The following is a 27,830-nucleotide window of genomic DNA, read 5'->3' as shown; positions in this document are numbered from 1 at the left end:
TCCGCCAAGAGGGGCCGGACGGTCCGCCGTTAGGATTAGAAATTCGACCAGAGACGTCGTTGTCTCTGGTGGATTGGCGTAGGTGTGTTGCGGACAGTCCGCTACTGAGGCGCGGACAGTCCGCCAGTCAGTCTAGAAATTTATCCAGAGACGTTGTAGGTTCTGGCGAGTTGGCAGAGGTGTACTGCGGACAGTCCGCTACTGGATCGCGGACCGTCCGCCGTATAGTCGTAAGTTTATCCAGAGAAGTGGGTAGGTCTGGTAGGTCGGCAAGTTTGAGTTGAGGACAGTCCGCTGCTGCATAGCGGACAGTCGGCCAACTAGTTCATTTTTGTGTATGGTTCTTTTGTAAGTAGGGAATTTTAGCTGCACCAATTTGTGTCATATGCATGTGCATTAATCGGCATTTCATATATATTCATGCATATGCATTATTGCACCTCATTTAGGTGCGCTAGAGGTACACGTGTGGACGTGAAGCACGCGGTGTTGGAGTCGACCCACAAGACGGTGTTCGACGGATATCGCCAGAAGATGGAAGGACCCGCTGAAGCAACCAAAGACCCGGCCCAAGGCCGGAAATAATATTAGCACTGACTTAGTGTTACCCTCAGGCAAGCCCCGGTGCACATCCTATTAATTTAACTTATGACACCTATATATGTATTTATTACTTATGCATTACGTTTAGGAGTTGTTTGAAACGCTAGTTGCATGAACCCTAGGTGTCCTTTAGTTGTACTAGTATGTATAGGACGATAGAAATGCTATGCTAGATAGGGTTCGGTAGAAGTCGAGTAATTCTTGGTTACTCGCGAGATATATGATAGTTTTATGTTTTTAGATATGAGTTACTAATTATGGATTGAAGTCTTGGAATTAAAGAAAGAATAGAATCTGAGACCGGGCGTGAGAAGTGTAGTTCCTCCTGTGTCGGTTAAGGACCGAGCCGTTGTTGGCCCTGCTGATCATGTTTGAACTATACTAACCGCATGCCGGGAGTAAGAGGTTGTCGAAACCGGTAAGCCTAGTACTGTCTCGCTTCGAAAGTACAGAATTGCATCACCACCCCGTAGGGCGAGTCGAGTAGTCGCGGAGAAACGAGATGCATATGTTTACTTTTGGTGGTCTCACATTGAGCTCGGCTGACTATATGAAGGTGGGGTGGTTCTGTAGTTCGAGGCGGGGAGGGGAATGATTGGTGCGTGTGGTCCGACGGGGCATACGCGTGCCGTGTTGGTTAGGTCCACCTTGCAAGGTTAAATCGAATCGATTCGCCGTCAGTCACTCTCGGATATGAGCACCTTGGTCACTGCGTCGTAGCTTAGTGTTGTAAAGGAATAATGGTTATACCTATGTTGATGAGCATATGATTTAGTATTTATTGCTCCACTATGTTTGCTCTAGATTTGGTTATGCAAATATTATATTATGTTAATTTATATAGAACTTGGGCTAAAATTAGGAAAATGAGGAATTACTTTAGTCGCTGTTTTCTGCAAGATAACCACCAGCCAAAAGCCTTGTATGTCTAGATATGTGGGCTAAATTATACCCACTGGTCGGGTAAGTCTTGCTGAGTATTAGTTGCTCAGGGTTTGTTGTTTACCCTATTTCAGGTTTAGGAGCTAACTAGGTGTCATGTCAGTGGGCTCGATGTGGCGCCTTTTCTTCACGTTTCGGTAGTTCTCGATTTATTTAATTTGTTTTATTTATTCTCTAGTAAAAATACTCTGTATGTTAGATTCTTTTCCGCTGCTATCTTTTTATTTGTAAATTTTAAATTTTAAGCTGTTTTGTAAAAGTCTTAATATAATTTGCTATTTTTGTAAGATTGTATCATGCTGGTACCTTCCGCGCTCGCTTTCGTGCGAGCCTTCCGCGCTCGCTTTCGTGCGAGACTTCTGGTGTGTTTCGGTCGGCCTGTGGGTTGGAAACAGTCTGTCAAGTTACACTTAATTAAGCTAATGCGCCAACTAATGACGGTTATGCTTAATTAAGTATTTTAACTCGACGGGTCTGTCACAGTGGCGGCGTGGCCGCGGTGGTGCCCGAAAATACCCCGAGGATGTAGGCGCATCGCCGAACCTCGTTAAAAAAACATCATACCTCCGTGGAGAGGGTGCCGGTGAGCCCATAGGAGGGCAGGCTCAGCGCAACCACCCGTCCGCGGCTGCACGCCACACCCTCCCAGCTGCAGAGGCCGGTGCTTGCGTTCCAGGAGGGCAGCAGCGCGGAGCCGTGGCAGGTGAGCTCCTCCTTGAACGCTAGCAGGGCGCCGGCTTCCCCGCCCCCGCCCCGGGAGGCCACTACAGTCGTGATGAAGATGGTGAAAGGCAGCAGGCTCATGATGCGCACTGCCGCCATGGTGGAGCTGCAGCGGAGACTCTCGGAGCATGCAGATTAACAGAGACCTTTCCTTTGGCTCGTGGCCTGGGAAAAGAATTTTTTTTGCCGTGTTGTTTACTGCTGATAGATGCTTGCCTATTTGGCACCATTTGTACTTGTTTCAACGCGCCGGCTAATCGGCCTGCTCCATGGAATATGGTTCAGACATCGTACGAGGACCGTTTCGGACTACTAGATCACACACGACAGACCAGATCTTTAAAAAAAAAAAAAGACCACAGACCAGATTTTTGTGATCCGTGGCTGACTCGCTGTACTTGACTGCTTAAGTCCTGATGGAGAAAATTTGAGCCGAGCAACATGCAGTAATACTGGCTAATCTTCTGTGCTGCATACATCCAATCAGTGTCTGTCCAATGCCCGTTACGTGAACCCGCGACTGAAGTTGCTTCGCTCACCCCTCAAAAAAAAAAGGCTTCCTAACTGCTCCTGCTTCAGACTCTATCTGGGCGAGAAGTTCTTGAAGCTGCTCTATGGATCTACATGTTTCTTTGGCTTAGTTCTGTGCTAGGCTCGGTGGAATGTTTACTTGAAACTTTGTGGTTTCGCTGGCTGCGACCAGTCTTGCTTTTTGTGGGTAGTTGGAACCTCCCATATGGATGCTGTAAACGCTTTTATTTGTCTTGTTAAGTAAGACCGGGGCTTTGCCCTCTAGAATTCTAAAAAAATGAGCACATGGCTCAGTATTTGGGGATTTTAGTTGGACTCTAGGGAGAGGAAGTGAAGAGCAAACGGTAGGTTCTCCATGTATAGACAATCCGTCGGTCCGTTAGTTTAGTTAGGAATGTATGCTTGGAATGGTTCCAGCTGGAAGTGCATGTTTATTTTCACGCCCTCAATCAGCTGGATTAGTTCCAGCTCTCGTTCCACGTCCGGAACGGGCGAACCGAAGGGGCCCTCAGAAGTCAGAACACTCCTCCGGAGCTGACCGGAGAAGTTCCTTCCATCATCATTCCGTAACTAGTATTCTGTAAGATTCGTGCGGCGGATAAGGCGAGTCCAAAACCCCACTTCCTCGCATCCGCTCCATCCCCAATCCCCATCTCCCCGTTGCCAATGGCGGCCTCCCTGCTCCGCGCCTCGCCCCTCTCCCTCCTCTCGCGCCTAAAGCCCAGGCCGTCCGCCTTGCACCTCCGCCGCATCCTCCCGCTCTCCACCACCTCGGCCTCGGCCTCGCCCGCGCCCTCGTCCTCCGGCCCCGCGCCCCAGCTCCGAACCCTAGCGGCCGCGGCGGCGACCGACGCGGCAGCGAACCCGGCGGAGGAGGCGGCGGCCGCGGCGCCCGCCGCGGCGGGTGAGAAGGTCGAGAGGCTGCAGCCGCTGCAGTGGCCGCCGAGGGACGCGCTGTGCGGCGAGCTCGGCGCCGGGGACGCCGGGCGCAGGGTGCGGCTCTGCGGATGGGTCGCGCTGCGCCGCGCGCACGCCGGGCTCACCTTCCTCACCCTGCGCGACCGCTCCGGCATGGTGCAGGTGAGTGCGTTTCTAAGTCGTGCTGGCTGCGTTGGTGACAGTTCTCTGCAGTGCTGGTTAGCCCCGTAGTTGCTTTGGTTGGTTCAACGGTTGTACTAATTGGTGCAAGCTGCTACCTGTTTTTTGACCTTGTATTTGTTATTTTGTTTGCTCGTGATTACATTGATGTAGCTGCTGCTTCTGTAGAGACAAACTCGGCAATTGTTGTTATTTTCACATTTCCTCTAAGCCCTCAATTGCTTGATGTGTGTTATCTGGGATTATTGTTGCATCCTTTATTCCTGTAAAGTAGTTGTTGAACTTTGGCCACTAGCATCAGGTACACTCCAATCCCCAAGTGAACGGCAACTGCTTGTGGATAACAGAAGGGCAATATAGCAGCAGGAGTTGCTGTTATTAGCATTAGTCGTATATGAATGATTCCTGCTCATAATAGGCGTACTTCCATGGCTGCTTACTTTTTCTTATTGTGCTTGCTTCAGATGCCTGGTGATCTGGTATTTTCTATAGTCAAACTAGTTGTCACATATCATTATATTACTGGCAATTCTTGTCCTATCTTATTCATGGCTTATGGTAAAAGTTGTATTCTTTGACTGGCATGGTGATAATTCTAACATGATTATATTTATGCACATGTTTTGGTTGTTGATGTCTATTGTTATTATCGGATGATCACAGGGTTTTTATTTGGTCCTTTGTGTAGGTGACAACATTGCCAGAGTATCCAGAAGTTTACAACATAGTAAACAAGTTGAGAGTTGAGTCAGTGGTTGCTGTTGAGGGGGTGGTCCGGCCGCGCCCAGCAGATGCCATCAATGCAGATATGAAGACTGGGGCTATAGAGGTATTGACTGTTAGCCACCACACCTTATTATGTTTCCCAAGATCAATAAGCTAGAGGTGACGTTTCACAGCTAGAATTTGATATTTACATAATCTACTCTTGAAATGTTCCTGTTTAAGAAGCTCCCATGCCCTTTATGCTTTTTTGGACATGCAAAATGTATGGGATAAGGAATATCATATTTTTTATTATTCATAGTTTAAGTACCTGTTTCTTTGATTGGCATCAACTTTTCTATTTCCTTTTGCATTCACCAGAAACTGACATGGCTATCTAACTATGTTGTTGTGTTGGTACCGTTAAGGTTGCTGCAGATCGTGTTTTAGTACTGAACTCAGTAACTCGTTCACTGCCGTTTCCAGTTACAACTGCTGACTCTGTAAAAGAGAAGTTTCCAGAAGAAATTAGACTGAGGTAAAACTTTACAGTCTGTGGTCTCTGAGAATTTATTTGTGCACAGGCCTTTTTTGGAAATATCTGTAAGAATGGTGGAATCACTCAAATTAGCTAGACTTGTCAAAATTGTGCTGATACGCAATTATATGGTGTATGAAAGTTTACACATTTGACTATAGGAAAGATGATGCTTATGCGGCTTAGGCATTGTCAAGCACTTATTCTAGCGTATCTGATAGTAACTAACTATTGGGTGCATGCATGCCATTAATAATTAGTATAATAGGATGCATTATGAAAGCTATGCATACACGAGATAGTTGCATGATTTCCTGTCACACACTTTGTAACTGCTGAGATTGCTGTAGTGATATTCACTTCAGTTTACAATACAGTATATAGTTAATTATGTCCACAGCTATAATTTTTGATTGTTTTTTCCTTTTAAGTCTCTTCAATAGTAGCATATTTGGTATTGTGATGGAGGTGTGTAGATGCAGTTTTGTTAGTAAATTCTTGCTATCATTGGGTTCTGCTGGACTATAGCTTCTCCTCTTTCCATTGGATTCCTACTATGCTAACTTGTACTGTACCAACTTATTTAATGTTACTTTAGCCAAACCAGCATTGGATTCTGCTGGACTATCACTTCTTTCCATTGTCTCTAATTTGCTTCTTGATCCCAACAACTACTCTGTTCCAGATTTTAATGCGCTTGTCAAAAGATAGGAAATGTTGATCTCCTTGTTTTTATTCCTTTCTCCATCCCAGCCATGAGATTCCTGTTATGCTAAAATTTATTTAAGCTATGTGGTCATGCTCTGACAGTTTATTGCACCCTTTTGTAACTTCCTATCATCAAATATTACAGGTTTAGAGTGCTGGACTTGCGTCGTCCTCAAATGCAGTCAAACTTGCGGTTGCGGCATAATGTTGTTAAATCCGTCCGGCGTTACTTGGAAGATGAACATGAATTTGTTGAAGTATGCTGATTATATCTACTGACTACTGTAGTACTGTTACACTCATTGTTTATTTTACCTGACTTTCCATCTGTTATATTCTTTTAGTACCAAAATATATCTTAAATAGTACCAAAATATATTGGAAATATTGCCAAAATATATCTGAAATAGTCTCGTGATGTTGCGCTAGATGGTCAATCTTGAATCAGGGATCTAATTCTTCAATTTTAACGCGGGGGGTCGGGCTCTAATTTTCCTATTATAATAGCATCAATCTTAACATCATTGAAAATTTCTTTTATTATCATTTAAGATAGTTAGTTTTCAATTTTAGAATCTTACCAGAAGTGCTATCTAATTGACGAAAACTTTGTAGATTGGTCAAAACAGATCCGTTATGCATGCACTGTGTGCTATTGTTTGTAACAACTAGCAATAAGTAACTAAATTTATGACTATAAGTAACAGTAATGTTTTTAGGTTATTGTACTACTTTACCTAAGACATTCTATTACATCTGATCTAAAGTTACATGTTAAGGTAGATTGAGACTCCAGTTTTATCCAAGTCTACACCAGAAGGTGCTCGGGACTATCTTGTACCATCAAGAGTTCAGGTGATTAAGCTATATACAGTTTATCTGTTTCTTCACAGGATTTTTTTTCGTTTTATCTATTAAAAAACACATTATGCCCTTTGCTATCCTTGCAACTTCGAAGACTTACACTTCGTGTCATGTTTGGAATTTGGATCCTTTTCTGCAAAAGCAACTTTCTCCAATATCAAATATTCTCATAACAGTTTAGATGGACATATTAAATTACATTCTTTTCTTTGTGCTGATTGATTCTGATGTTTGAGAAATTTTTTGTGATTGTAGTCTGGAAGAGTTCTATTCTTAGTTTACAAAGTTATTCCATTGGAGTATATACATTAGTGTTTATAAACTACACATTATTATGCTTCAAAGTTCTGTTGCAAATGATTGTTGGTCGTAGGTCTAATAGCTAGACAGTGGTGTTTTCTACCTTTTCTAATAAGCGCTGCATGTCCCTGATTTCTTCCAATATGGTTTCTGAAGCCAGGAACATTCTATGCTCTCCCTCAAAGTCCTCAGTTGTTCAAGCAAATGTTGATGGTTTCTGGCTTTGAAAAATATTACCAGATTGCAAGGTAACTGCTGTTTTATTTTTCTAAACATAATTGTGCTTTTGCTTGTTTTATGTATTACAGCTCTTGCCATTATTATATCTTGCTAGGAGCCACATTTTTTTTTCTTATGTCAATGAGATTTTTTTCGTTTTTATTGCCTTTGGAGCTGATTTTTTTTTAAAAAAATTCATTTATGTTTCAGCAATAAGCTCACAGCATGATCATATGATCACATCCAGTTGGCTTGTAGTATTATTAAACCAGTTAACTACTCTTTAAAAGCTGCATTGTATGATTCTTATAGGTGCTTCCGTGATGAAGATTTGCGTGCGGACAGGCAACCAGAGTTCACACAACTTGATATGGAGATTGCCTTTATATCAATGGAGGATATGTTGAAGTTAAATGAAGATTTGATGAGACATGTATGCTGGTTTTGACATACCTCTTCCTCTTGCTTCCCTTTCTTTAATTTAACATTTTATTTGAGACCCTTCGACCCTTGCTTGTCAGTGGTTGCCATGTGTGAAGGGTAACCACAAATGTTTTTTAAAAAATAAAATAAAGATATGATAGTCTGACTCTTTGCTGACTTCTCAGTAAGCTACATTAGATAGTTGTAAGTCAAGGTCTTGGTACATTGTTCAGAAGATGTCATCGTTCCTTCACAACTACTGTTTATGGTTTAATTAATGAATGGTCGAATGATTCATGCAACAGGTTTTTCAAGCGGTAGGAGGTATCAAGCTGCCAAATCCATTTCCAAGGTTAACATATGCAGAGGCAATGAGTCGCTATGGGACAGATAGGCCTGACCTTCGGTTTGATTGGGAGCTGAAAGATGTCAGAATTCTGACCTTTCTGCATACTTTTGTAATTGCTATGTTAATGATTTGATTAGTTAAGTTATGTCCACAATTCACATTAGCACTGTTCATATGTTTTGTTCGTAGCCTGGTATTTATCTTGTGCTGCTTTTGCCATGCAACGAATATGTCGAATATGTGCTAAGAATTACTTTCCTGATTAATTATTCACAAAATTGATCCCCTCGTTTCCTGTTCCATCCATGCAGGTTAGTGATGTATTTTTGGGAAGTGGCTTCAAGGTTTTTGCTGATACCATGGAAAATGGAGGTGTAATAAAGGCACTGTGTGTTCCTGGTGGTGCCACGGTGTTTTCAAACACTGACCTAAAGAAAGGAACGGTTTACACTGAAGCTTCCAAAGCTGGAGCCAAGGGCCTGCCTTTCCTCAAAGTTATGGAGAATGGTAAAATGGAAAAAAAAAACTTCGCTCTTCCGTTAGACATTATGTGTCATTGCATGCGCAGTTGTTTTATATATAAATGTTTTTATCTGCTTTCACAGGGGATCTTGAAGGAATTGGTCCACTGGTATCAAGTCTGAAACCTGAAAAGAAAGAGCAGCTCGTGAAACTTCTGGATGCAAAGGCCGGCGACCTTATCCTGTTTGCACTAGGTGAACAATCATCAGCTAACCGGGTTCTTGGCCGGTTAAGATTATTTATTGCTCATAAGCTGGAAGTGATAGACACGGTGAGTCAGAAACTAGGGAATATTGATCCTTAATGTTGATATGGTCTATACATTATTCATGGCATATCAATGAGATGATGTTGTTCTTTGCCATAATTTTTTATTTTTTATTGCAAATAATTCTGTTTCTGCCATATACTCCTGACATCGCTTTTGCATTTTCTATATTTTGCCAGTCAGCACATTCAGTTCTTTGGGTGACAGATTTTCCAATGTTCGAATGGAACAGTGATGAGCAGAGATACGAGGTCTGTTATTTTTAATCCTGTATTAATTATAAGAACTGCTTAATTGTTCCTGGTCATATTATTTTAGAGGTCTGTGTATGCTTGCTATTTTGAAGGAGGCTGCTATTTTATTGCGTTGACACTTGACGTTACACCATTTGCAGAATTTGGTACGGTACATCACATTTTAGCACTAGAATAACCATTGCTGGAATTAGTCTCCAGAGTCTGTAAATGTAGCCTTGCATGATATGGTAGGATAGGACACATATAGCAACAAGCATAAGATGGGGTTGTAACAGTTAATATATTTCTTATATTACATGCTAATGCCATTTTTATGGGGTTGGTAACAACAGGATCGCGACTACCGCAGATGCCCACTGTTCTAAATTTGCTCCCAATACTCTGAGAATTTGCAAGTCCCTGGGAGGAACTTTGTCTTAATTCCTGTTTTCCTGAGCATGTCTGTTTTCTGCCATTATGAACCAGGCCCTACACCATCCTTTCACTGCGCCAAATCCTGAAGATATGAATGATCTACCATCAGCTCGTGCCCTGGCTTATGACATGATTTACAATGGTGTGGAGGTACATCCTATTTTTATCTTTTTAGTTTGCACACAAGCTAACTTGATATATTGTCTCAATCTGTTTTTGAATCTTATGATGCACCCTAAAGTTCAAGGTTGTTACTGATCTTAGTTATTAAAGTTTTTCTTGTGTTCTTCTGCTTAACAATTTGTCATACCTTCACACAGATGCATGTATTATCCAGAATGTTCAGAAAAAAACCAACGCAAACATGTTTATTTACATATTTTGCCCTAGAAATATCATTACCATATTGAATCGAGCAGCCCTTTGTTTTTAAACTGGAGCATGCTAATTGTATCATTAGACCGGTTTACATAAACTTTGAATCAGGAATCTTAATCAAGTTACAGTTGAGGATTCATATTGCATGCTGACTGGCAATTGTCTATTACACATCAATGTTTCATACAATTTATTTAGTTGTTTTGTGCAGTAAAATCTGAGTTCTTATTTGTTTTCTGTTGAGCATTGCTTATGTCAATATGGGTCCATCCATCCATAAATGAAGGCGATACTCGTAAATATTTAAAACTTTGACCTTCTAGATGCTAAATTACCTTTATACAGCTGCCTGAGTGAATGCCCCTTCTGGTATTAGCAACAATGAATTGAGATGTGCAAAAGTCGGTCTGATGTGTTGATGTTAATTTTATTCACAGATATGATATATCCATGTTACTGAAATAGGTGCACAAAATTGCTTGATTTAATGATTTATTTACAGGCTGTTGAAAATTATACCGAACATCTAATATTATGTCCTGTTATTGATAGATTGGAGGGGGCAGTTTGAGAATCTACAAAAGTGATGTACAACAAAGAATTTTTGAGATCATTGGTATCTCACCTGAACAGGTATGACTTCAGTTATCTGCTTGCCCTTCATAGTTCAGATGGTTCGATACTGCCCCCATTTTATGATGACAAGCATGTTCTTGGTTCTCAAATATCACATACATTGCGTAGGTGAAAGTGCTTAGAAAAGCATATCTTCAACTGCCATTTGTTTATTAGATGACAAAATTAAAGAATGGAAGTCATTGTAGGTGTATATGTTTGCAAATTTACATATTTGATGGTAAAAAATATGAAACTACCAGCATCGTAGGGTAGTGTGGTATTTGAATCAAATTTGTGCAAACATTGCATTCTTTGATCCACATTCAGCTCAAGGTTTTTAGTGTGGACAACATGCTGATGATGTACTTGGTGATGCTCACTCTTTTGTGACTCGTTATATCTTATTTCCCATGCAGGCGGAGGAGAAATTTGGCTACCTTTTAGAATCTTTCGACATGGGTGCTCCTCCACATGGTACGCCTGTTTAGTTACAATAAACTCCATCTAATATTATACTTCAGTCTTAAAATACAGCTAGCTTACAGAACTATCTTTTTTCTGGTGTTTCACTAAGTTACCTCGGATTCTAGCTGCCCTTTTAGAAAATTCCACTTTTCTCATTATATGATGCTTCTGACACTTTCTTGATTCTAAGATAGGCTAATGCTCATCCTCAATATTATATAGCAATTTGTATCGTATATTTTGGACAGTATTGATGTTTCTGTTTGCTTATTATTATGGTGTATCGGGAATTTTACTGCAGGAGGCATTGCCTATGGATTGGATCGGTTGGTGATGCTCTTGGCTGGTGAGAGCTCAATACGGGATGTGATAGCATTCCCCAAGACCACGACAGCTCAGTGTGCACTCACCAAAGCACCATCTGCTGTAGATCCTCAGCAACTGAAGGATCTTGCGTTCCCAAAGTCTACTTTGTAATACTGTTCAGAATTTTGGGTTGGTTGCTTCTCTATATTTTGAGGCACATTCTAGTTTTGCATGGTAGGGAATGCGCTTTGTTCATGAGAATTTTCCAACACTGGAAAATCTATAGAAGATGGTTAACACAAAGATCTGGAAATCTGGATTCACAAGAGTTTCAACAGCGATACTATGCATTTGTATACATGTCTTGTAAATCATTCAACATAGTACGAATTATTGTGCAAAATGTGAACTGCACGGTGCTCCATTTGTTGCACACGGTAGTTTTTTCTTCATGCAACAAATATTTCTCCCAGGCGTATGCTTGGAAATAACTTGTAGAACAAACAGCACAGCTCCACGTGTTTGGAGCTCAAAATCACTCAAACCCTGTACCAGCTACCGAAGATGCTTCTACAAGTTTCATTCTCACCACAGGTTTTGTTGCATTGCATATGCCAGTTTGTGTTTTACAGAGCCATCCAGATTAAATGCATTTAGTATTTGCTACACTCGATTAGCTTGCTAACCAGCACTGGTAACAACATAGGTTCCGGTCCAAAATGAGTTGTGCTGTTTTGGGATAACCATAACCTTCTCAATTACCTAGCCAGCAACAAGAAAACATCACATCTATTAGTTTCAACTTTTCAATCTCAAACAACCTGAGTACACAACCAACCAGCAAAGTCTGCATCGATGAATTGCTGCTCCCAAATGAAACGCTGATCAGTGGCGGCCCGGGTGACGGCGGGTAGGAGACGACGTCCGTCAGAGCTCGTTTTGGAGCGCATGCAACTGTAAGCACGTACATTAGAGGTGATTCGTGAAAAACGGTTTTCTTTTACTGTTATTTTTTGTAAAAAAAGTTTGATAAGATTTTTAAGTTTGCACCGATACTTTAATGTGTGATAAATCCTCATCATGAGAATAAAGGCAATACAACTACTGTTTTTTGTAATAATAATTTAATAAAGTCTGAAGCAAACCAACCCAAAGACAGTGCGCTGAACGAGGCCCAAGACCAAGATATGACGGCAGTTTGGGCCCAAAATTCAAAACCTGCCCGACAGGCTGGCAAGCCGAAGTCATCTTGCAAGTCACGCGAGGCCTGCAACGCCTACCTTTCACTCGTTCAGCTTCAGCTCCAGCCCAACAGTATTTTTCTCTCACACCACTCCAGCCAGCCCAACAATATTTTTCTCACACCATTCCAGCTCCAGCCTCCAGCTCCAGCCTCCAGCTCCAGCCCGCCGAACGCAATATTTATCTCTTTTCCGTCCCTGACCTGCGGACCCCTTGCTGCGCTATCTCAACCTCAAGGGCCAACGTGATCTTTAGCCACACCGCACCTTACCGCACCGGAACTAGTCGCACACGACACCGAGCCAGGCACACGGAACTACTCCCCCCATCTTGAAATGTAAGGCACTAGATAATTTAAAATTTGTATTTAAATGTAAAGTATTCTAGAATCTTTTGCGCAAAAAAACTCATGCTAATCTCCTTGATTTTGGTGCTAGTTTTGTAAAAAATCAATTGTTGGGTAAAAAATCAATTGTTGTGGGCCAATGGAGTAAAAAAGCATGCTAGTCTTCTTGGAATTGATGTGGGCACTAAAAACTAAGCAATTGATTAACTAAACAATACGTTAATGAGAGGTACATGCGTATTTTCTCTACCTTCATAATTTGTCTATAAAAATCCAAAACGCTATACATTTCAGAACGGAGGGAGTAGTCGCGACGCAGCGAGGAGCCTTAGCCCTAGCGGGCCACCACCAGGGCACCAACAAACCCAGCGCGGCGGCGCCTGTCCCATCCCACATTCCCACCCGTTTTCCATCCTCGGTGCCGCGCCGCCACGAGCGAAACTCCACTCCCCTTTTCACCACTTCAGTAATCCTGGCGTGCGCCGCCGCAGCCGCCACCGAGCAGGTAATTCGATCCTTCGAGCTACTAATCTGCCGTTACTTTTGATCGCGTTATTGATGCTCTTTTATCGTTCCAGTTCGAGGAACTAGGCGAGGATCCGAAATTCGTCCGTGAATGACGCGTCCGCCGGCAACAATCCCTTCGCCGGTGAGCGCCTCGACACTACTTCCCCGAAACCGTTGTCTCTTGACATGCCGTGTTGATTTTTAGTTCCGTACATCATTGGATTGGCATAAAAGCGATCGAGCGTGCACATGATCGCGACCCGGGGTGCGGTCTCCCTCCTCGCCATCGCCATCGACGCCTTCACCTAGATGACCACCGTATCTACGTAAGCACCACAAACCTTTACTATTATAATAATCTTTTCATAGATGGTTGAAAAATATTTTTAGAAACGGACAAAGGCAACCGCCTCTGAACAAACGCCTCTGTAAAAAAAGCATTTTCAAAGGCGATTACCTACCGGCCTTTGTTAATCGATCAGAAAAAACAAAAAAGAGGGTAGAGCCCGCCGAGCCCATCACGGGCCCGGTGAGCCCATTTGCGCCGCACCCACCGCCCACCGTGGCCGCCCCCGCCAGGCCGCGGCCAGATATGCACTGTCGGGGCCGCCGCCGGCCGGATCTGATGCCGCACCCGCCATCACCGTCGATGGCCGCCGCCCACTGCTGCCGCCTCCACCGCGGGAGGGGAGGGGAGGGAGGGAGGGAGGGAGAGAGAGAGAGGGAGAGGGAGAGAAGGGTTAGGGTTTATGTATTTATATCATAAACCGGGTTTATCTGGGCTTCTATTGGGCCGGTCCATCAATTGGGTTTATTTGGGCCCATCAATCGAGTTTATTTGGGCTTCTTATTAACCGAGACAGACCTTTATAATGTGTTTGCCTCTAAAAATAGTAGTATTAATAGAGGCGGTCATTTTAAGATTGACCGTCTCTGTTAATCCATTTTGGGAGGTGATTTTGTTATCCGCCTCGGTTAATAAAAAATGACTGCCTCTCACTACTACACAAATCTTTACTGAGGTAGGCAAAAAGCATTATCTGAGGCAGTTTTGGCAACCGCTTCTAATCTATCGTTACAGTTAACATTGCATTAACTGAGGTAGTTTGCTGCCCGCCTCAGTTAATGGTATAGAAAAAACAAAAAAATAGGGGCGGCCCGTCAAGCCCATCTAGGGCCCTCGAAGCCCATCGAGGCCATTGGCCGCCGGCCGCCGAGGCCGCTGCTCTATGGTCGCATCCGCCAGCCGAGGCTGCTGCCCCATGGCCGCATCTGCTAGCCAGCCGCCGCGCGCCGTGGCCGTGTATGTCGGCCGCGCTCCATGGTCGCCGTGCTCCATGGCCGCATCCGCCAGCCGCCGCAGCCGCCCAGTCCGCCGCGTCCGCCGGCCGGTGTCATGAGAGGAGCAGAGGGAGGGCGCGTGAGAGGAGCGGAGGGAGGAGCGCCTGGATCTGAGAGAGATTTGAGTTAGAGAGAGAGATTGAGTTAGGGTTTGCTCGCGTATATGGGCATTATTTTGCTCCGCCCAATAACTAAGGCAGTTTTCTATAACGTGTCCGCCTCTAAAAATAGGGGTATTAACAGTGGCGGTCACGTTAAAGGTGACCACCTCTATTAATAAATTTTGTGAGATGGTTTCTATAACCACCTCAGTTAATAGAAAATGACCGCCTCTGTTAATAATGGGCATTAACAAAGGCGGTTAGTTTTGGTGCCCACCTCAGAGCTCAAAAAAAGGTCGCTGCTATCAGTTTTTGTAGTAGTGTCTATTAATGTTGTGCATTAATAGAGGCAGTTATTTTTTATACTCGCCTTAGAGCTACTAAAAAAGTCGATGTTAATTAGTTTTTGTAGTAGTGCTTGTTGGAAGAATAAGTCAACCTTCTAGAGTATTCTCCCTGAGGCAATAAAAAGATATTTTCGTGGAGTACTATAGAATTAGTAATAAATAAATTAGAAAATTTTGTAATATTTAGGAATTCTCTAGAAAGGGGGACACATGTCACCACCCTATGATCCACCTTGGCCTATAAATAGAGGACCCCCACCTTGGCATGCTATCTATCTAAGAGCATGATAGATGAGAAGGGTGAGTGCTAGGATAGCCACAAAAAAGAGAGTGTGTTGTGTACTATTGTGTTGTAATAAAGCAAGTATTTTTTAAGTGTTAGTCTTTCAGTTTCTAAATACTCAGTGTATAGATTGTGATCACAAAGGCACCCGGGATCACAAAGGGTCTGGGACTTAATTGTAGGAAGCCTCTGCCTCCTGGAAGCTAGGTTAATTTGTTGGTAGGCTCTGCCTCCCGGAAGCGAGAAAACGGCTCTGCCATCAAAAAGACCTTATACACTAAGTAGCTAGAAATTGAAAAAAAACTAACTGACTCTAAGTGAGTTGGTGTATCTTAGTTGTAGTTTCTCAGCTTAGTGGGTATTAGGGCCACCTCAGATCCCAACAAACCTACTCTGCGTTGGACTAGCACTTGTTTAGGTTTAGCACGCATGCATTGATTCGATGCTATGCTTCGATGCTGGAGCGCTATTTCTTTTTGTGTGCCGCCACCTGTTTTTTTTATGGTCGCCGCCCCTGTTCAAACCGTCACTGGCTGCTGTCACAGTTCTTTGGACATGCAGCTGGGGACAAGGATCACCACGTTGGTCCCCTTATGCTGCTTGCACAACTCGTTTAGGGGAAATGCTGGCACGGTGAATCTCGTGGCGGGCCCATCACAAGGATTGGACATACTATGATTGCCTACTCCGTAGCGTATGTGCTTTGTTCCGCATTACTCGACATCATCCTCGCCAGAGTCTCTTGGGCGATGTGCTGTCGACACTGAGATGCGCCTTGATGCTTGGTCAAGTCATGCCTCCACTATGGCACCTGTTCTGGTATTTTAGAGAAAAAGAAAAGAAAAGATAAAGCGCCTCTGTCCATTCAGCCCATCCCTGTCGTTTATATTTGATGTATCCTATTGATTCGAACAGTAGTTTTCTTCCCTCTTGCCAACAATGGAAGAAAGATTCCTAGATGATCAAGCGAGGTACAACGCGGTGTTGAAACATCTCATCACAATTGTTGAGACCAAAGAGAGTACGGATATGAAGATCATTGTACCGGGTTTGTCCTCGACAACAATGCAAGCAGCACGTTCATGCTCACAGCTTCATTTTTGGTCAAGAGAGTGGAGCACACACAAGGCCTACTTTGCTAGTGGCGGAAACGTGGGGCACAACTCCATGGTTGTCTACGTCGGCAAGAAGTTCAGCATCCTCAGTGTGAGGCGGGTAGAAGGCACTGAGCCTGTCCAGTTCCGAGGGCACGATGCAGGGTGTGAGAGCGCTTTTGTCCCGGCTGGTGGTGGAGCTAGCAGAATTTCACATCTAGGGCAACTTATCTAATTGTTTAAAGCACTCAAACCAGTCCACATAGCGATAATTACAGAAAAAATTATGTGGGAACGGTCCCTAAATTGCTATTCATGAGGATCTGTTCTGGACACGTGCCGTGTGGAGACTGTCTGATCCGACGACGCCTGCTCGTTCGGCACCCGCACAGCCATGTCTCGCAACCATGGCATCGCTCGGCTCACACTTGGCTCCCAGGCAGACTGCTGAGCGGAGTCAGGCATCCATCGCCTTCGGTGTCGCCCCCTTGTCTGCCGCCGTATGCCAAATGTGCTGCATCTTCTTGCCTTCATTCACCAAATCGGTTCCAACCTTAGTGTGTAGCGGCCTGGATCGGTTCGATTCTTTGCTTCAGATGTAAGTTTGACATCCTTGGAATCAATCAGATATGTCATGTTCACTTCTTGAATCAAGATGGTGGAAGGTGCAGTGTTGGTTCTGCACGATCTGGGACTAGTGTAAAATGAAGCCATCTCTAAATCCATGAGCACCTCGATCGGGAGATCACAGGTTCACTTAAATCTACCAATGTCCGGTCTGAATTTTTCTCTTGTTTATTGACTCACGCTACTACTAGAGGTTCTTGGATTTTGTAAAGGGAGAGCAAGGGAGAAAGAGAGATGCAACTTGTGATGAGAAAATAGGAGTTTGTTAGATGATCAGTGCAGGATGTTGCAACATTCATCAGGTTTTCTGAATGTTCAATCGCCATTCATTTATCTAATTGCCATTAAGTTATGAAGAAGTTGACATTCAACGTGTAAGTTCCCAAGCGCATACCCTCCGTAGGAATTCAAAGTAGTAGCACAGAGGGAATGCCGTCGACAGAGATCCCATCATCTAGGAGAACGAGATTCAGATCTAGCTGAGGGAGGCGGAGCAGGGGGCAACGGTACCCGATCCCACCATCGAGGAGAACGAAATCCGCATCTAGGGAGCTAGCTGGGAGTACAAACGTAAGGAGCCGAATCATCTGATCCGTCTATATACATATACATATACATATACATATACATATACATATACATATACATATACATATACATATACATATACATATACATATACATATACATATACAACACACACACACACTATAAAGAACCAAAACTTTTGAAAATTCAGTTTACCTAAAATATTCCTACCCACCTCTCACACCGGGCCCAGCGTTTAGAAAAATTTTTGTCGGCAAGATGCATGACAGGATTGGTTAGTGGCAAAACTTGCGAAACTGAGTTAGGTGTGGTTCAAAGCAGGCCTCCGCATCGCCCTCTGCACAGGGCGACTAGGCGGCGCCCCCACCCTCCACCGCTGCGTAGCCCCATCTCCACCCCTCTCCTCGTCGCCGTCAGAGGAGTCCGCCCGGAAGCCCGCGCAGCCCCGAGGAAGACGGTGGCGAGGACTATGCACGGGCTGGCCACGTACTCCGCCGTGCGGGGGCGGCGTGCTGTCAGCTGGCGCCGAGACACAGTGCGCGGGCGGCGCGCTGGATCCGTGGTGCTGGTGGCCGGATCCGGGCCCTCCACGGCCGGATCTGGCGTGGAGCGCCGGCGGCGAGGCCAACGGAGGCCGCGGTTGCGGAGTCGATGCGGCGCGAATCCGCGCGCGGCGGAGGTGGCGTCCTCGTTCTTGGCGTCCTCAACGGTGACTGTGCGGGGCGTGCTGCCCTCGCGTGGCAGCAGCCTCGATGCGGGGCGTGCGGCATCCATGCGGCCGGCGAGCAGCCGTGGCGGGGGGCTCGCGACGGTGGCATCGGCATGGAGGAGGCTGAAGGCGGCGACTGCGAGCCTGGTGTCCAGAGGAACACGCGGTCGGGGTGCTCGTCGGTGCGGGCGGCAGACGGCGAGGCTGGTCGGCGGGGCTCCTCCGGTGACTTGGCGGCCAGATCGATCGTCCCCATGGCTGGATCTGCGGCCGTGGGGGACGGCCGCGCACGGTCGGAGATGCGTGCGGCGGTCCGGCGTCCGGGGAAGCGTCTTCCTGGCGTGGGCAGTGTGTCGAGTGTCCGCGTGCTACGGAAGCGGTGACGGAGACTTCGTTGCAGGGCGTGGTGCCCGGTGCGCGACGTCCGTCGTTCCCAGCAGTGGCGGCGACAATGCGGGGCGCGGGGTCGCGCGGCGGCGGTGTCGACGTGGGGCCTGTGCGCGGTGTCGATGTTGGCGTGGGGCAAGGTGCACGCGCGCAGTGGATGCCTCGGCATGGGAGTGCTTCCCTCGCACGGAGGCGGCCTCGGTGGTGGGCATGCGGCATCGTTGCGCGACACTGCTTGCGGCGATCAGAGTTGAGGTGCAGTTTGGCGGCATGGGCTTATGGAGGCGTGGCAGCGGTGTTGTCTCGGACAGGCTGTCGTGGCGTTGGTGTCGGTTTTGCCACGCCGTGCACGTGCAGCTTGGGGTTGGGATGCTCTGGGCGAAAGCCCTCGCCGACGTTGCTGGTGGGATGACGGCGGCATCCTTGACGTCGCTTTCTCCATTGGGGGCGTCATTTTGGAGCTACAACTCTACTACACGGGGTTCTCTAGGTGAAAACCCTGTCCTCTGATGAGCGACGAGTGACGGTAGCGCTCTTGGCGTCGTGCCCTTCTTGAAGGCGTCGTCTCTAGAGAACCAACTTGGTGTGTGGCTTCAGCGGTCCTTGGTCATTAGCGGTCCTGAGCAGCCGGACCCCCGCGGTCCGGCGCCCTTCACACCCGGTCAGCGGCCCCAGACCCATTCCTTGCTAGGGAAGGGTCCGATGGCGCCGCGTGTCCCGGAGAAGGGAGCGCTCAGCCAAAACAGCCGGGGGCCCTGGACCTCCCACGGAGTCCCGAACTCCCATATACTATCCGGATCCCTCAGCGGGGAGGGAACAGACACGCCGCCTGGGGCAGGTCCGGAGCCGCCACGTGTCCGCAGGCGCAGGCACGCGCGCGGCCGCGAAGCTTCCTCGGGAAGACTCGCCCACCTACCGCATTCAATACGGGAGACGTAAGTGCGCTCTGCCACAGCGGAGCCCGAGGCGACTTTTGCCAGGCTGCACTTTTGATCGCGCATTACCAAGGCACACAGTGTAGCCGCTGGCGCCGCCCACGCCACGCATGTCAGTCTGCTACGCCAGTTGGACACGACGGCTCACCTTCGCCCATTATGATGCCTACGCAGTAGATCCAACAGTCTACGCCGCAACCTACACTACCTCAAATGGGCGCCTCGCCGACGGGACAGGTGAATCCACTCCTCGGTCAGAGAGTCCACAGGGCGATGAAGCGTATCCGGGAAGAGATTCTCAACCACTGTAGCACCATTAATGCCTTCTGTGCAGTATACTATAAATCCGCATTGGACCCACCTGTCGGGGTCTCAACGCCTGTGTACGTGTCCCCTTGGGCTATAAAAGGGAGACGCCCGTTAGAGAAAGGTCAAGGCCGGAGAAGTCCCGGCAGAGGCCAGTACCCAGCATGGGCAGAGTATAGATTCATTCATATGCAAGAGCAATACAACTCTCAGTGGATGTAGGGTATTACGCCCCGGCGGCCCGAACCACTCTAAATCCTCGAGTGTCCTTGTGTTCTTGCTCCCTAAGTAGACCTGCCGAATCGCTAGCGCTTCTCAAGTACTCACCATCTGGGATTAGGCGGGGTGCTCTACGTCACCCGGCAGTGGGTCTCCACAAACCACAACATTTGGCGCCGTCCGTGGGGAGCGCACAGGCGTAGGCCGGATCTCTGCTCACCTCTAGGCTTCTGAGGTTGAGCTCATCCTCTGCAATGACGACGAGAAGATGAAGAAAGGCATGGCGTCACCTACGCCGCATGCCCCGGCACCGAGGCGGCAGTGCCCTCGGTGCGGCGGTGCACGGCAGCGGCGCCTGCTGTGCGTCGCCACTATGACACCTCGGAGCCGGCGCGGTGGCGCGCAGCGGCGATGCCTGCTGTACGTCACCCTACGACACCCCAGCGTCGGCTCAAGGTTTTCTCTCAAGCAACCACCGGGGTTCCCCTGCGGCGGCATGGCGTCGGCGCAAGGTTTCCTCTCAAGATGGAGCCTGGAGCCGACGGCTGTGACTCGGGAAAGATGACGGTCGCCTTCTCCCTCGCCTGGCTCAAGCCTCTCTCGGTGCTGCTGCAGACAGGCCTTGACCTCTGCCACGAGGTGCGGGGGCCCTGTGTCAGCGCCGGGGGGAAGCCGACGAACGACCGCCCTTCTCCACGCCCCGTGCACGTCCAAACGAGCACCCGTCCTTCCGCTGCGCCAGGGTGTCGTGCCGGCTTCAGCTTGCTGTGAGCGGCCACCGGGCTGGCTTCTGACGGCAGCCGGCGATGGCTGGGCCACTCCCATTCAAAGCCAAAGAATTTGTTCCCATGCTATCTGAGCATGGGACAGTTCTTGTGCTGGGAAGAGCCCTGCAAGCTCCCGAGGTGATGCTGTACAGGCACGTCCAGGTCGCCTTTGCCTCCGACGACTGAGAGGAACCCCCAAGGTGGCGATTCCACTCCGGCCAGGATCATACATGCCTTACGGGACGGCGGTTGTAGGTTGCCCCTAGATAAGATTAAGAGTGCTACTCCTTTGTAATAACATGGTGCCTACGTGCGGTCTAGAGCGGTAAAGGTCCGCCCTTGTAAACCCGACCTCTGGCTTCGTCGCGCAAACAGGCAACACCAGCGAGTGGTCCAGAGCGGTAGAGGTCCGCCCTCGTAATCCCGACCTCTGATGTACACCACGCTAACCATATAAATCAAATAATAAAGGAGATTTGCTTTCTCAGTCTTATCTTTACATTAGCTTAATTGCACTCATCCATTTCGGCTTGACTGTTTCCTTCTCCCGTGCGGAGTCTTTCCTTTGTTGCTAACGATCCACATTGAGTTGCTGGCTTGTGGTCAGGCTGGGATACCCCTTCTAGCTGGAAGGCGGCCCAAACTCCTAGGGACCTGCTCCGGGAAAGTGATGCTTGTATCCTGGGGTGGAGAAGTTCTGCGTAGCCGCTTAGCTTGGTAATGTACCCTAAGCCTACGCACTTCACTGCCCTGTTACAAGTCCCCTAGTACCCGAGGCCAATGGCGGAGCCACCCATCACGCAAGGTGGGGCATATGCCCCAGCTAGCCGCCGGGAACCCCGACCCCCACCTCCTCCTCCTCCGGAGAGTCCGCAGCCCGGTCCCCAATCCCCGGGCGGCGGTGCTCCTGTTTTTGCGGCTAGGTTATAGGGCAGAGGCCACGGACGCTGCTCGCTCGCCCAGCCGCCAGACGGCCAGAGGCCAGAGCCGACTCCCGCCCCGCCAGCCATCGCCGCGTGCCGTCCCCCCTGCCGCCCCCGCCCGTCGGCACCCACCACCGCGCACGGCGCACCGCAGCTCCCTGCCGGCCTCCGCCCGCTGGCACAGACCGCCGCGCCGCCGCAATGCCGCACCCTGCCGGCCCCCGCCCGCCGGCACCCCGCAGGTGGCTGACCCGCACCCGCCTGCCGCGCCCCGCCTGCGGCCCCCTGCCGGCCTGCCCCACCTAAATTTTTTGGCTAGCTCCGCCACTGCCCGAGGCTGCCGTGCCTAGAGGTCCGGACTCCTTTCTAAGTATAAGGCATGGTTTCCTATGCCCTACCACAAGGTCCGGTGATGTATCTCGTTGGATCAATGGCGACAGCTCAAGTCCACTCCGGTGGCCCGCTCCGGCGGAGACCGCTCGCCACGGTCGCCCAAGTCCACTCCGGTGGCCCGCTCCGGCGGAGACCGCTCGCCACGGTCGCCCAAGTCCACTCCGGTGGCCCGCTCCGGCGGAGACCGCTCGCCACGGTCGCCAGGAGCCGGGTCCGGGGAAGTGGTGCTCGCTCCCTGGGCGATCCGAGGTCCGTGTAGCCGCTTAGCTTGGTTCCGTACCCTAAGCCTATACCTTCACCGCCCTGTGGAGAGGGCTCTAATACCTAAACCTGGTAACAGGAGCTCCGGCCTCCAGGGGTCCGGAGCACCCGCTCTCGACATGAGCACGCCAACGCAACCAGGTTGCGTCGGAACACATCACGATAATGGCCCCACCTGCGGGTTCGTACCTCCCCCGAGGTGGGCCCGGGGGACCCTGTCGGTAACTCTAGACTAGGGTACCCCCTCTTGCTGTGTCTAGGCGAGAGCCTCGTAGTTATCCTTGACTACGCGCTGACGGCCTGAGCAGCCGGACCCCCACGGTCCGACGCCCTTCTCACCCGGTCAGCGGCCCCAGACCCATTCCTTGCTAGGGAAGGGTCCGGTGGCGCCGCGTGTCCCGGAGATGGGAGCGCTCATCCAAAACAGCCGGGGCCCCGGACCTCCCACGGGGTCCCGGACCCCCATATACTATCCGAACCCCTCAGCGGGGAGGGAACAGAAACCCCGCCTGGGGCAGGTCCGGAGCCGCCACGTGTCCGCAGGGGCAGGTACGCGCGCGGCCGCGAAGCTTCGTCGGGAAGACTCGCCCACCTACCGCATTCAATACGGGAGACGTAACTGCGCTCTGCCACAGCAGAGCCCGAGGCGACTTTTGCCAGGCTGCACTGTTGATCGCGCGTTACCAAGGCACACAGTGCAGCCGCTGGCGCCGCCCACGCCACGCATGTCAGTCTGCTACGCCAGTTGGACACGACGGCTCGCCTTCGCCCATTCGCCCATTATGACTCCTACGCAGTAGACCCAACAGTCTACGCCGCAACCTACACTACCTCAAATGGGCGCCTCGCCGACGGGACAGGTGAATCCACTCCTCGGTCAGAGAGCCCACAGGGCGATGAAGCGTATTCGGGAAGAGATTCTCAATCACTGTAGCACCATTAATGCCTTCTGCGCAGTATACTATACATCTGCGTTGGACCCACCTGTCGGGGTCTCAACGCCTGTGTACGTGTCCCCTTGGGCTATAAAAGGGAGACGCCCGTTAGAGAAAGGTCAAGGCCGGAGAAGTCCCGGCAGAGGCCAGTACCCAGCATGGGCAGATGATAGATTCATTCATATGCAAGAGCAATACAACTCTCAGTGGATGTAGGGTATTACGTCCCGGCGGCCTGAACCACTCTAAATCCTCGAGTGTCCTTGCGTTCTTGCTCCCTAGGTAGACCTGCCGAATCGCTTAGCGCTTCCCCGAGTACTCACCCTCTGGGATTAGGCGGGTGCTCTACGCCACCCGGCTGTGGGTCTCCACAAACCACAACAAGCGGCATCGCGGCGAAGGATCCTGCATGGCGGCGACCCTCTTGGTGCGGTGGTGTCCGCCTCTTCGTTCTTTTTCAACGTCGGGTCACACTGAAGTTTTTCGACGATTATAAGAGTGTGGAGTGCGGATGGGTGCTGCTATACTGTTTTCGACTTTGTTGCCGTTTTGTGTGGAGTGGTTACCATTGGGCCTCTGGAGGTAGTTTCGAGTTCTCCTCGTGTTGTTGACCCTATCCAACCGAGTGAGTTGAGTTGTTGTGTTCCTCGTGTTGACGTCCCAATCCAACCAGGCGAATCTTTGTTTTTTTCTCCTTTTTTTTGTTTTTCTGGCTATGGCCTCCCAGGGCTGTAGACTTGTTTTTTTATTCTATATCAATGAAACTCGCACTATCTTGTGCGGTTCATTAAAAAAAACTTACGAAACTAAAATGTCTGCTGTTCGACTCCTTTTTTTCACCAGCGATGGACCTTACCCGCCCACACATCTGTCGCATGCAGGTTTATTTGTTGGGAACATATCCAGTGCAAACCAAGTTTTGTGGTAAACTCCGTGCAAATCTACTAAAAAAATATTTCAAAAAATTCTGAAAAAAATCATGAATGTGCTTCTCAGCTTACCTCATCTATACATAAAATTTCATGGTTAAATTCATCTTATCCTAGAAGTTAAAAAAAGACAAATTTTCTGACAAACAGTAATGGTTCAAATGCACCCCAAATTTGTCTTTTTTGTAACTTCTAGGGTAAGATGAATTTGTCCATGAAATTTTTTATATAGATGAGGTAAGCTAAGAAGCACATTCATGATTTTTTTTCAGAATTTTTTAGATGTTTTTAATAGGTTTGTATGGAATTTACACCAAAACTTGGTTTGCACTGGATATGTTCTGTTATTTGTTTCCATGCAAGTGAATCACGGACTACACAGCATGCATGCAAGTTTCCTTCCCATTAACCAAGGATCATGCAGGTTCCCACTGAAGCAATGATTGTTTCCTTCTTTTTAGGCAACGAATTAACTAGGCAAGAATTGCAATTTCTTTTTACTTCCTTTTTACCTGTTCTGGTCATACACTCCTCCTACCTGGTATTGGATTGGGGCATTGGGCTACATCTGTCTCCGACTTGCCGCGAGAAAATTGCTATTATAGTACTCTAAACAAATAGTCACTAAAATAGAACTCCTAACATTCGCTTCGCTAAAATGACACCTAAAATATTTGCACTTAGAAATACATGACATTATAACCATTTTAATTCATTTATAATTCTAAATATATGTTTGGAGGCCTCAAATGACCGCTTTGCCCTCAGGGCCCTTGGCTCGCTGGCCGTGTGGCCCTTGGCTCGCTGGCCGTGGCTGGCCGGACGCTAGCCTGGCTCTCTGGCTGTGATGAGAGAGTTCGAGGCGGCCAGGAGATCTCGGCAGCCAGATGAGACGTCAGCGTGTACGGGGGTCCGTGCTCGAGCCCGGCAAGATGGACGAGCTGGTGTACGCGGGGGCCGCTGGCGGCGGCGGCGTGTCCTCGTCCACGGCCGACGGGTACTCGGCGTCAATGTGCCTGGATGGGATGTGGTCCGCCGCGCGGGCGCCGTCGGGATGGTGTTGGCCAACGGGGTGTTCGACGGCAAGGGCCTCGTCGCCGACTGCCACGTCCTGCTGGCGACCGCCGTTGGTGCGGCCGCGGGCGAGAAGCTCCGCAACGTCGGGGTCGGGCTGGGGAGGCGGCGCGCCCTCGCTCGAGGGATGAATCGATCGATCGACAGATGAAACGTCGGGCCAGATGAATGATCGATCGATAAGGTAGAAGGATGAGGGGCAATACGGGTATTATGGAAAAATAAATGTATTTAGGATTATCAACTCGCGGGCGCGGGATCGCCATTATATCTTTCAAGTAATTCTCGATGGTAACGGGCGAGATCTCGGTTGACGATGGCATCCGACCTTGTAACTTCCAAAAGATGATCCAAATCTTCTTCCAATTTGGAAACAAATTTGGGTTCGGTTACGTCGAAATTGGATTAATTTCAAATTTCCTTGATGCGAATCGGGAGAGGAATTTCGTCGAGTTGGTCGACGAAATCGTCGATTTCACGACGCCGTGTATCTTTCGAAGTTTCAGGTGCGCTGGGGTCGATCAGGTGGCTGTCGAAACCGCCTGAGCCATCAACGACCAAAACCCAGGAGCCGACGTAAAAGGTGATGCCTTTGGCGGGCATCATATTGTTGTTGAGAGGTGCCCTTGATTTCTTCCGATGACCATTGGCGAAGTCCCTACCTGGCGCGCAAGCTGTCGGTGTTTAACCGTTAAACTCTAAACAAGTCAGGCCACCAGAGCGTAATATTCTACGTTATATGTGGTTATTTGTATTGGATATTTTTGGAGGGGTCTCTGCCCACCCTTATGTAGTCGGGGGGGGGGTATATGAAAAATCCTTACCGAGTCCTACTCCAACGAGGTCGAGTAGTTTCTTTGTACATCAACTAGTCATACTATTGTACGAGTAGTTATAAGAGAGGTAAGATATATCTATGCGCTATCCCTTATTCTAAAATATTCCACGCCTGTAAGCAGTGCCGCTATCCCGGATCTGATAGTATGAAACCAATCAAATTTAAGTAAATGTTATTTTTTTTATTTAAATGCATTTGCATTTATCGAGAATCTAAAAAATCAAATAAATATCGTAGTTTTCAATCACAACTGTTATAATTATTTATGGCTAACAATGTCATTTTCAAGTAATTATCAATGAACTGCTATCCGATCTGCCCACTCGGCCTAGACTAGACCTGGGCATGGGTCACCTGACCCGAACAACCCGACCCAACCCGCCCGAAAAAACCCCGACCCGACCCGACCCGAGCTACGTGGCGGGTGGGCGCGGGCCGTATTTTTTGACCCGCAACAATCAACGGGCCGGGCACGGGCCGTGATTTTTGACCCAAAACCGACCCAACCCGAAAAACCCGACCCAAAGACCAAAAAACCCGACCCAACCCGAAAAAAACCCGACCCGACCCGGTGATAGGTACGGGTCGGGCGCGGGCCGTCCTATGCGATCCGTGATCCGGCCTTGACCCAACCCGAACCCGACCCGACCCGACGTTTGCCTAGGTCTAGCCTAGACACACAAGTGCAACATGGCCGTGTTGTGATAGAAGACGGAGAAGTAGCTATGTGTCTCCTGGGCCAGCTCATAAGCAACTTCGACAAGACCACACATAAATACTTAGGGCGGCCTCAACGGGGCCGATAGGCTCTCTACAAGAGCTGCACGTAGGAAAGAGAAATGAAGAGAGAGAGTTTGCTGTCGCTAGAACCAGCGAGAGCCGCTAGCACACGTCCCCATACCGAGCGGGTCCCATGGTGGATGTGGATGAGGCGTAGCAGGGCTGCAGGATCCAGGAGAGGAGATGAGTGCACGGCAGAGAGAAGGCCTGTGATTAAAAAAGAACTGACATGTAGGGCCCCCAAGACCGTGAAATGAGTGCTGTAAACTAATCTGTTGGGTGACTACTATACTGCTTACTATAGCTGACATGGACTACATTATAGAGAGCTTGCTATCTCTATTGTTGCGGGTGCTCATAGGATGTAGGGCATAGGATGTAGGGCTGTGTTTAGTTCTAAAATTTCTCTCTCCAAATTTCACTATTCATCTATCACATTAAATTTTTTGCCTTATGTATGAAGTATTAAATATAGATAAATAAAAAAATTAATTGCATAGTTTTGATGTACACGACAAGACAAATTTTTTGAGCTTAGTTAGGTCATGGTAGAACAACAATTACCACAAACAAATAAAAAAATGCTATAGTGTGCTACAGTGTCTGATGTAATTTTTTTATCATTTTTTTACGGATCTAAACACAGACTAGATGGGGAACGTGATTAGGTTACACTTTTTCCTCTTGTTGCGAAACCATAGCTACA

At 48.2% G+C, this 27,830-nt stretch overlaps 1 protein-coding gene across 1 annotated transcript; it reads left to right on the top strand.

The window, feature by feature from the left end:
- Positions 1-3,431: 3,431 nt before the first annotated feature.
- On the top strand, positions 3,432-11,683 carry LOC120673586 (aspartate--tRNA ligase, chloroplastic/mitochondrial-like). Its single transcript, XM_039954497.1, has 15 exons — positions 3,432-3,879; positions 4,586-4,726; positions 5,031-5,140; positions 5,994-6,105; positions 6,632-6,703; positions 7,169-7,260; positions 7,544-7,664; positions 7,960-8,082; positions 8,315-8,510; positions 8,609-8,796; positions 8,973-9,044; positions 9,516-9,614; positions 10,395-10,475; positions 10,877-10,934; positions 11,227-11,683. The coding sequence occupies exons 1-15, from the start codon at positions 3,466-3,468 to the stop codon at positions 11,400-11,402; spliced, it is 2,055 nt and encodes a 684-aa protein (XP_039810431.1). The 5' UTR covers positions 3,432-3,465; the 3' UTR covers positions 11,403-11,683.
- Positions 11,684-27,830: the final 16,147 nt, after the last annotated feature.

Source organism: Panicum virgatum, chromosome 5N (genome assembly GCF_016808335.1).
Source record: "Panicum virgatum strain AP13 chromosome 5N, P.virgatum_v5, whole genome shotgun sequence".
Classification (NCBI taxonomy): domain Eukaryota; kingdom Viridiplantae; phylum Streptophyta; class Magnoliopsida; order Poales; family Poaceae; genus Panicum; species Panicum virgatum.
Note: the sequence above shows the minus strand (reverse complement) of the source record. Positions and strands in the feature narration are given on the sequence as shown.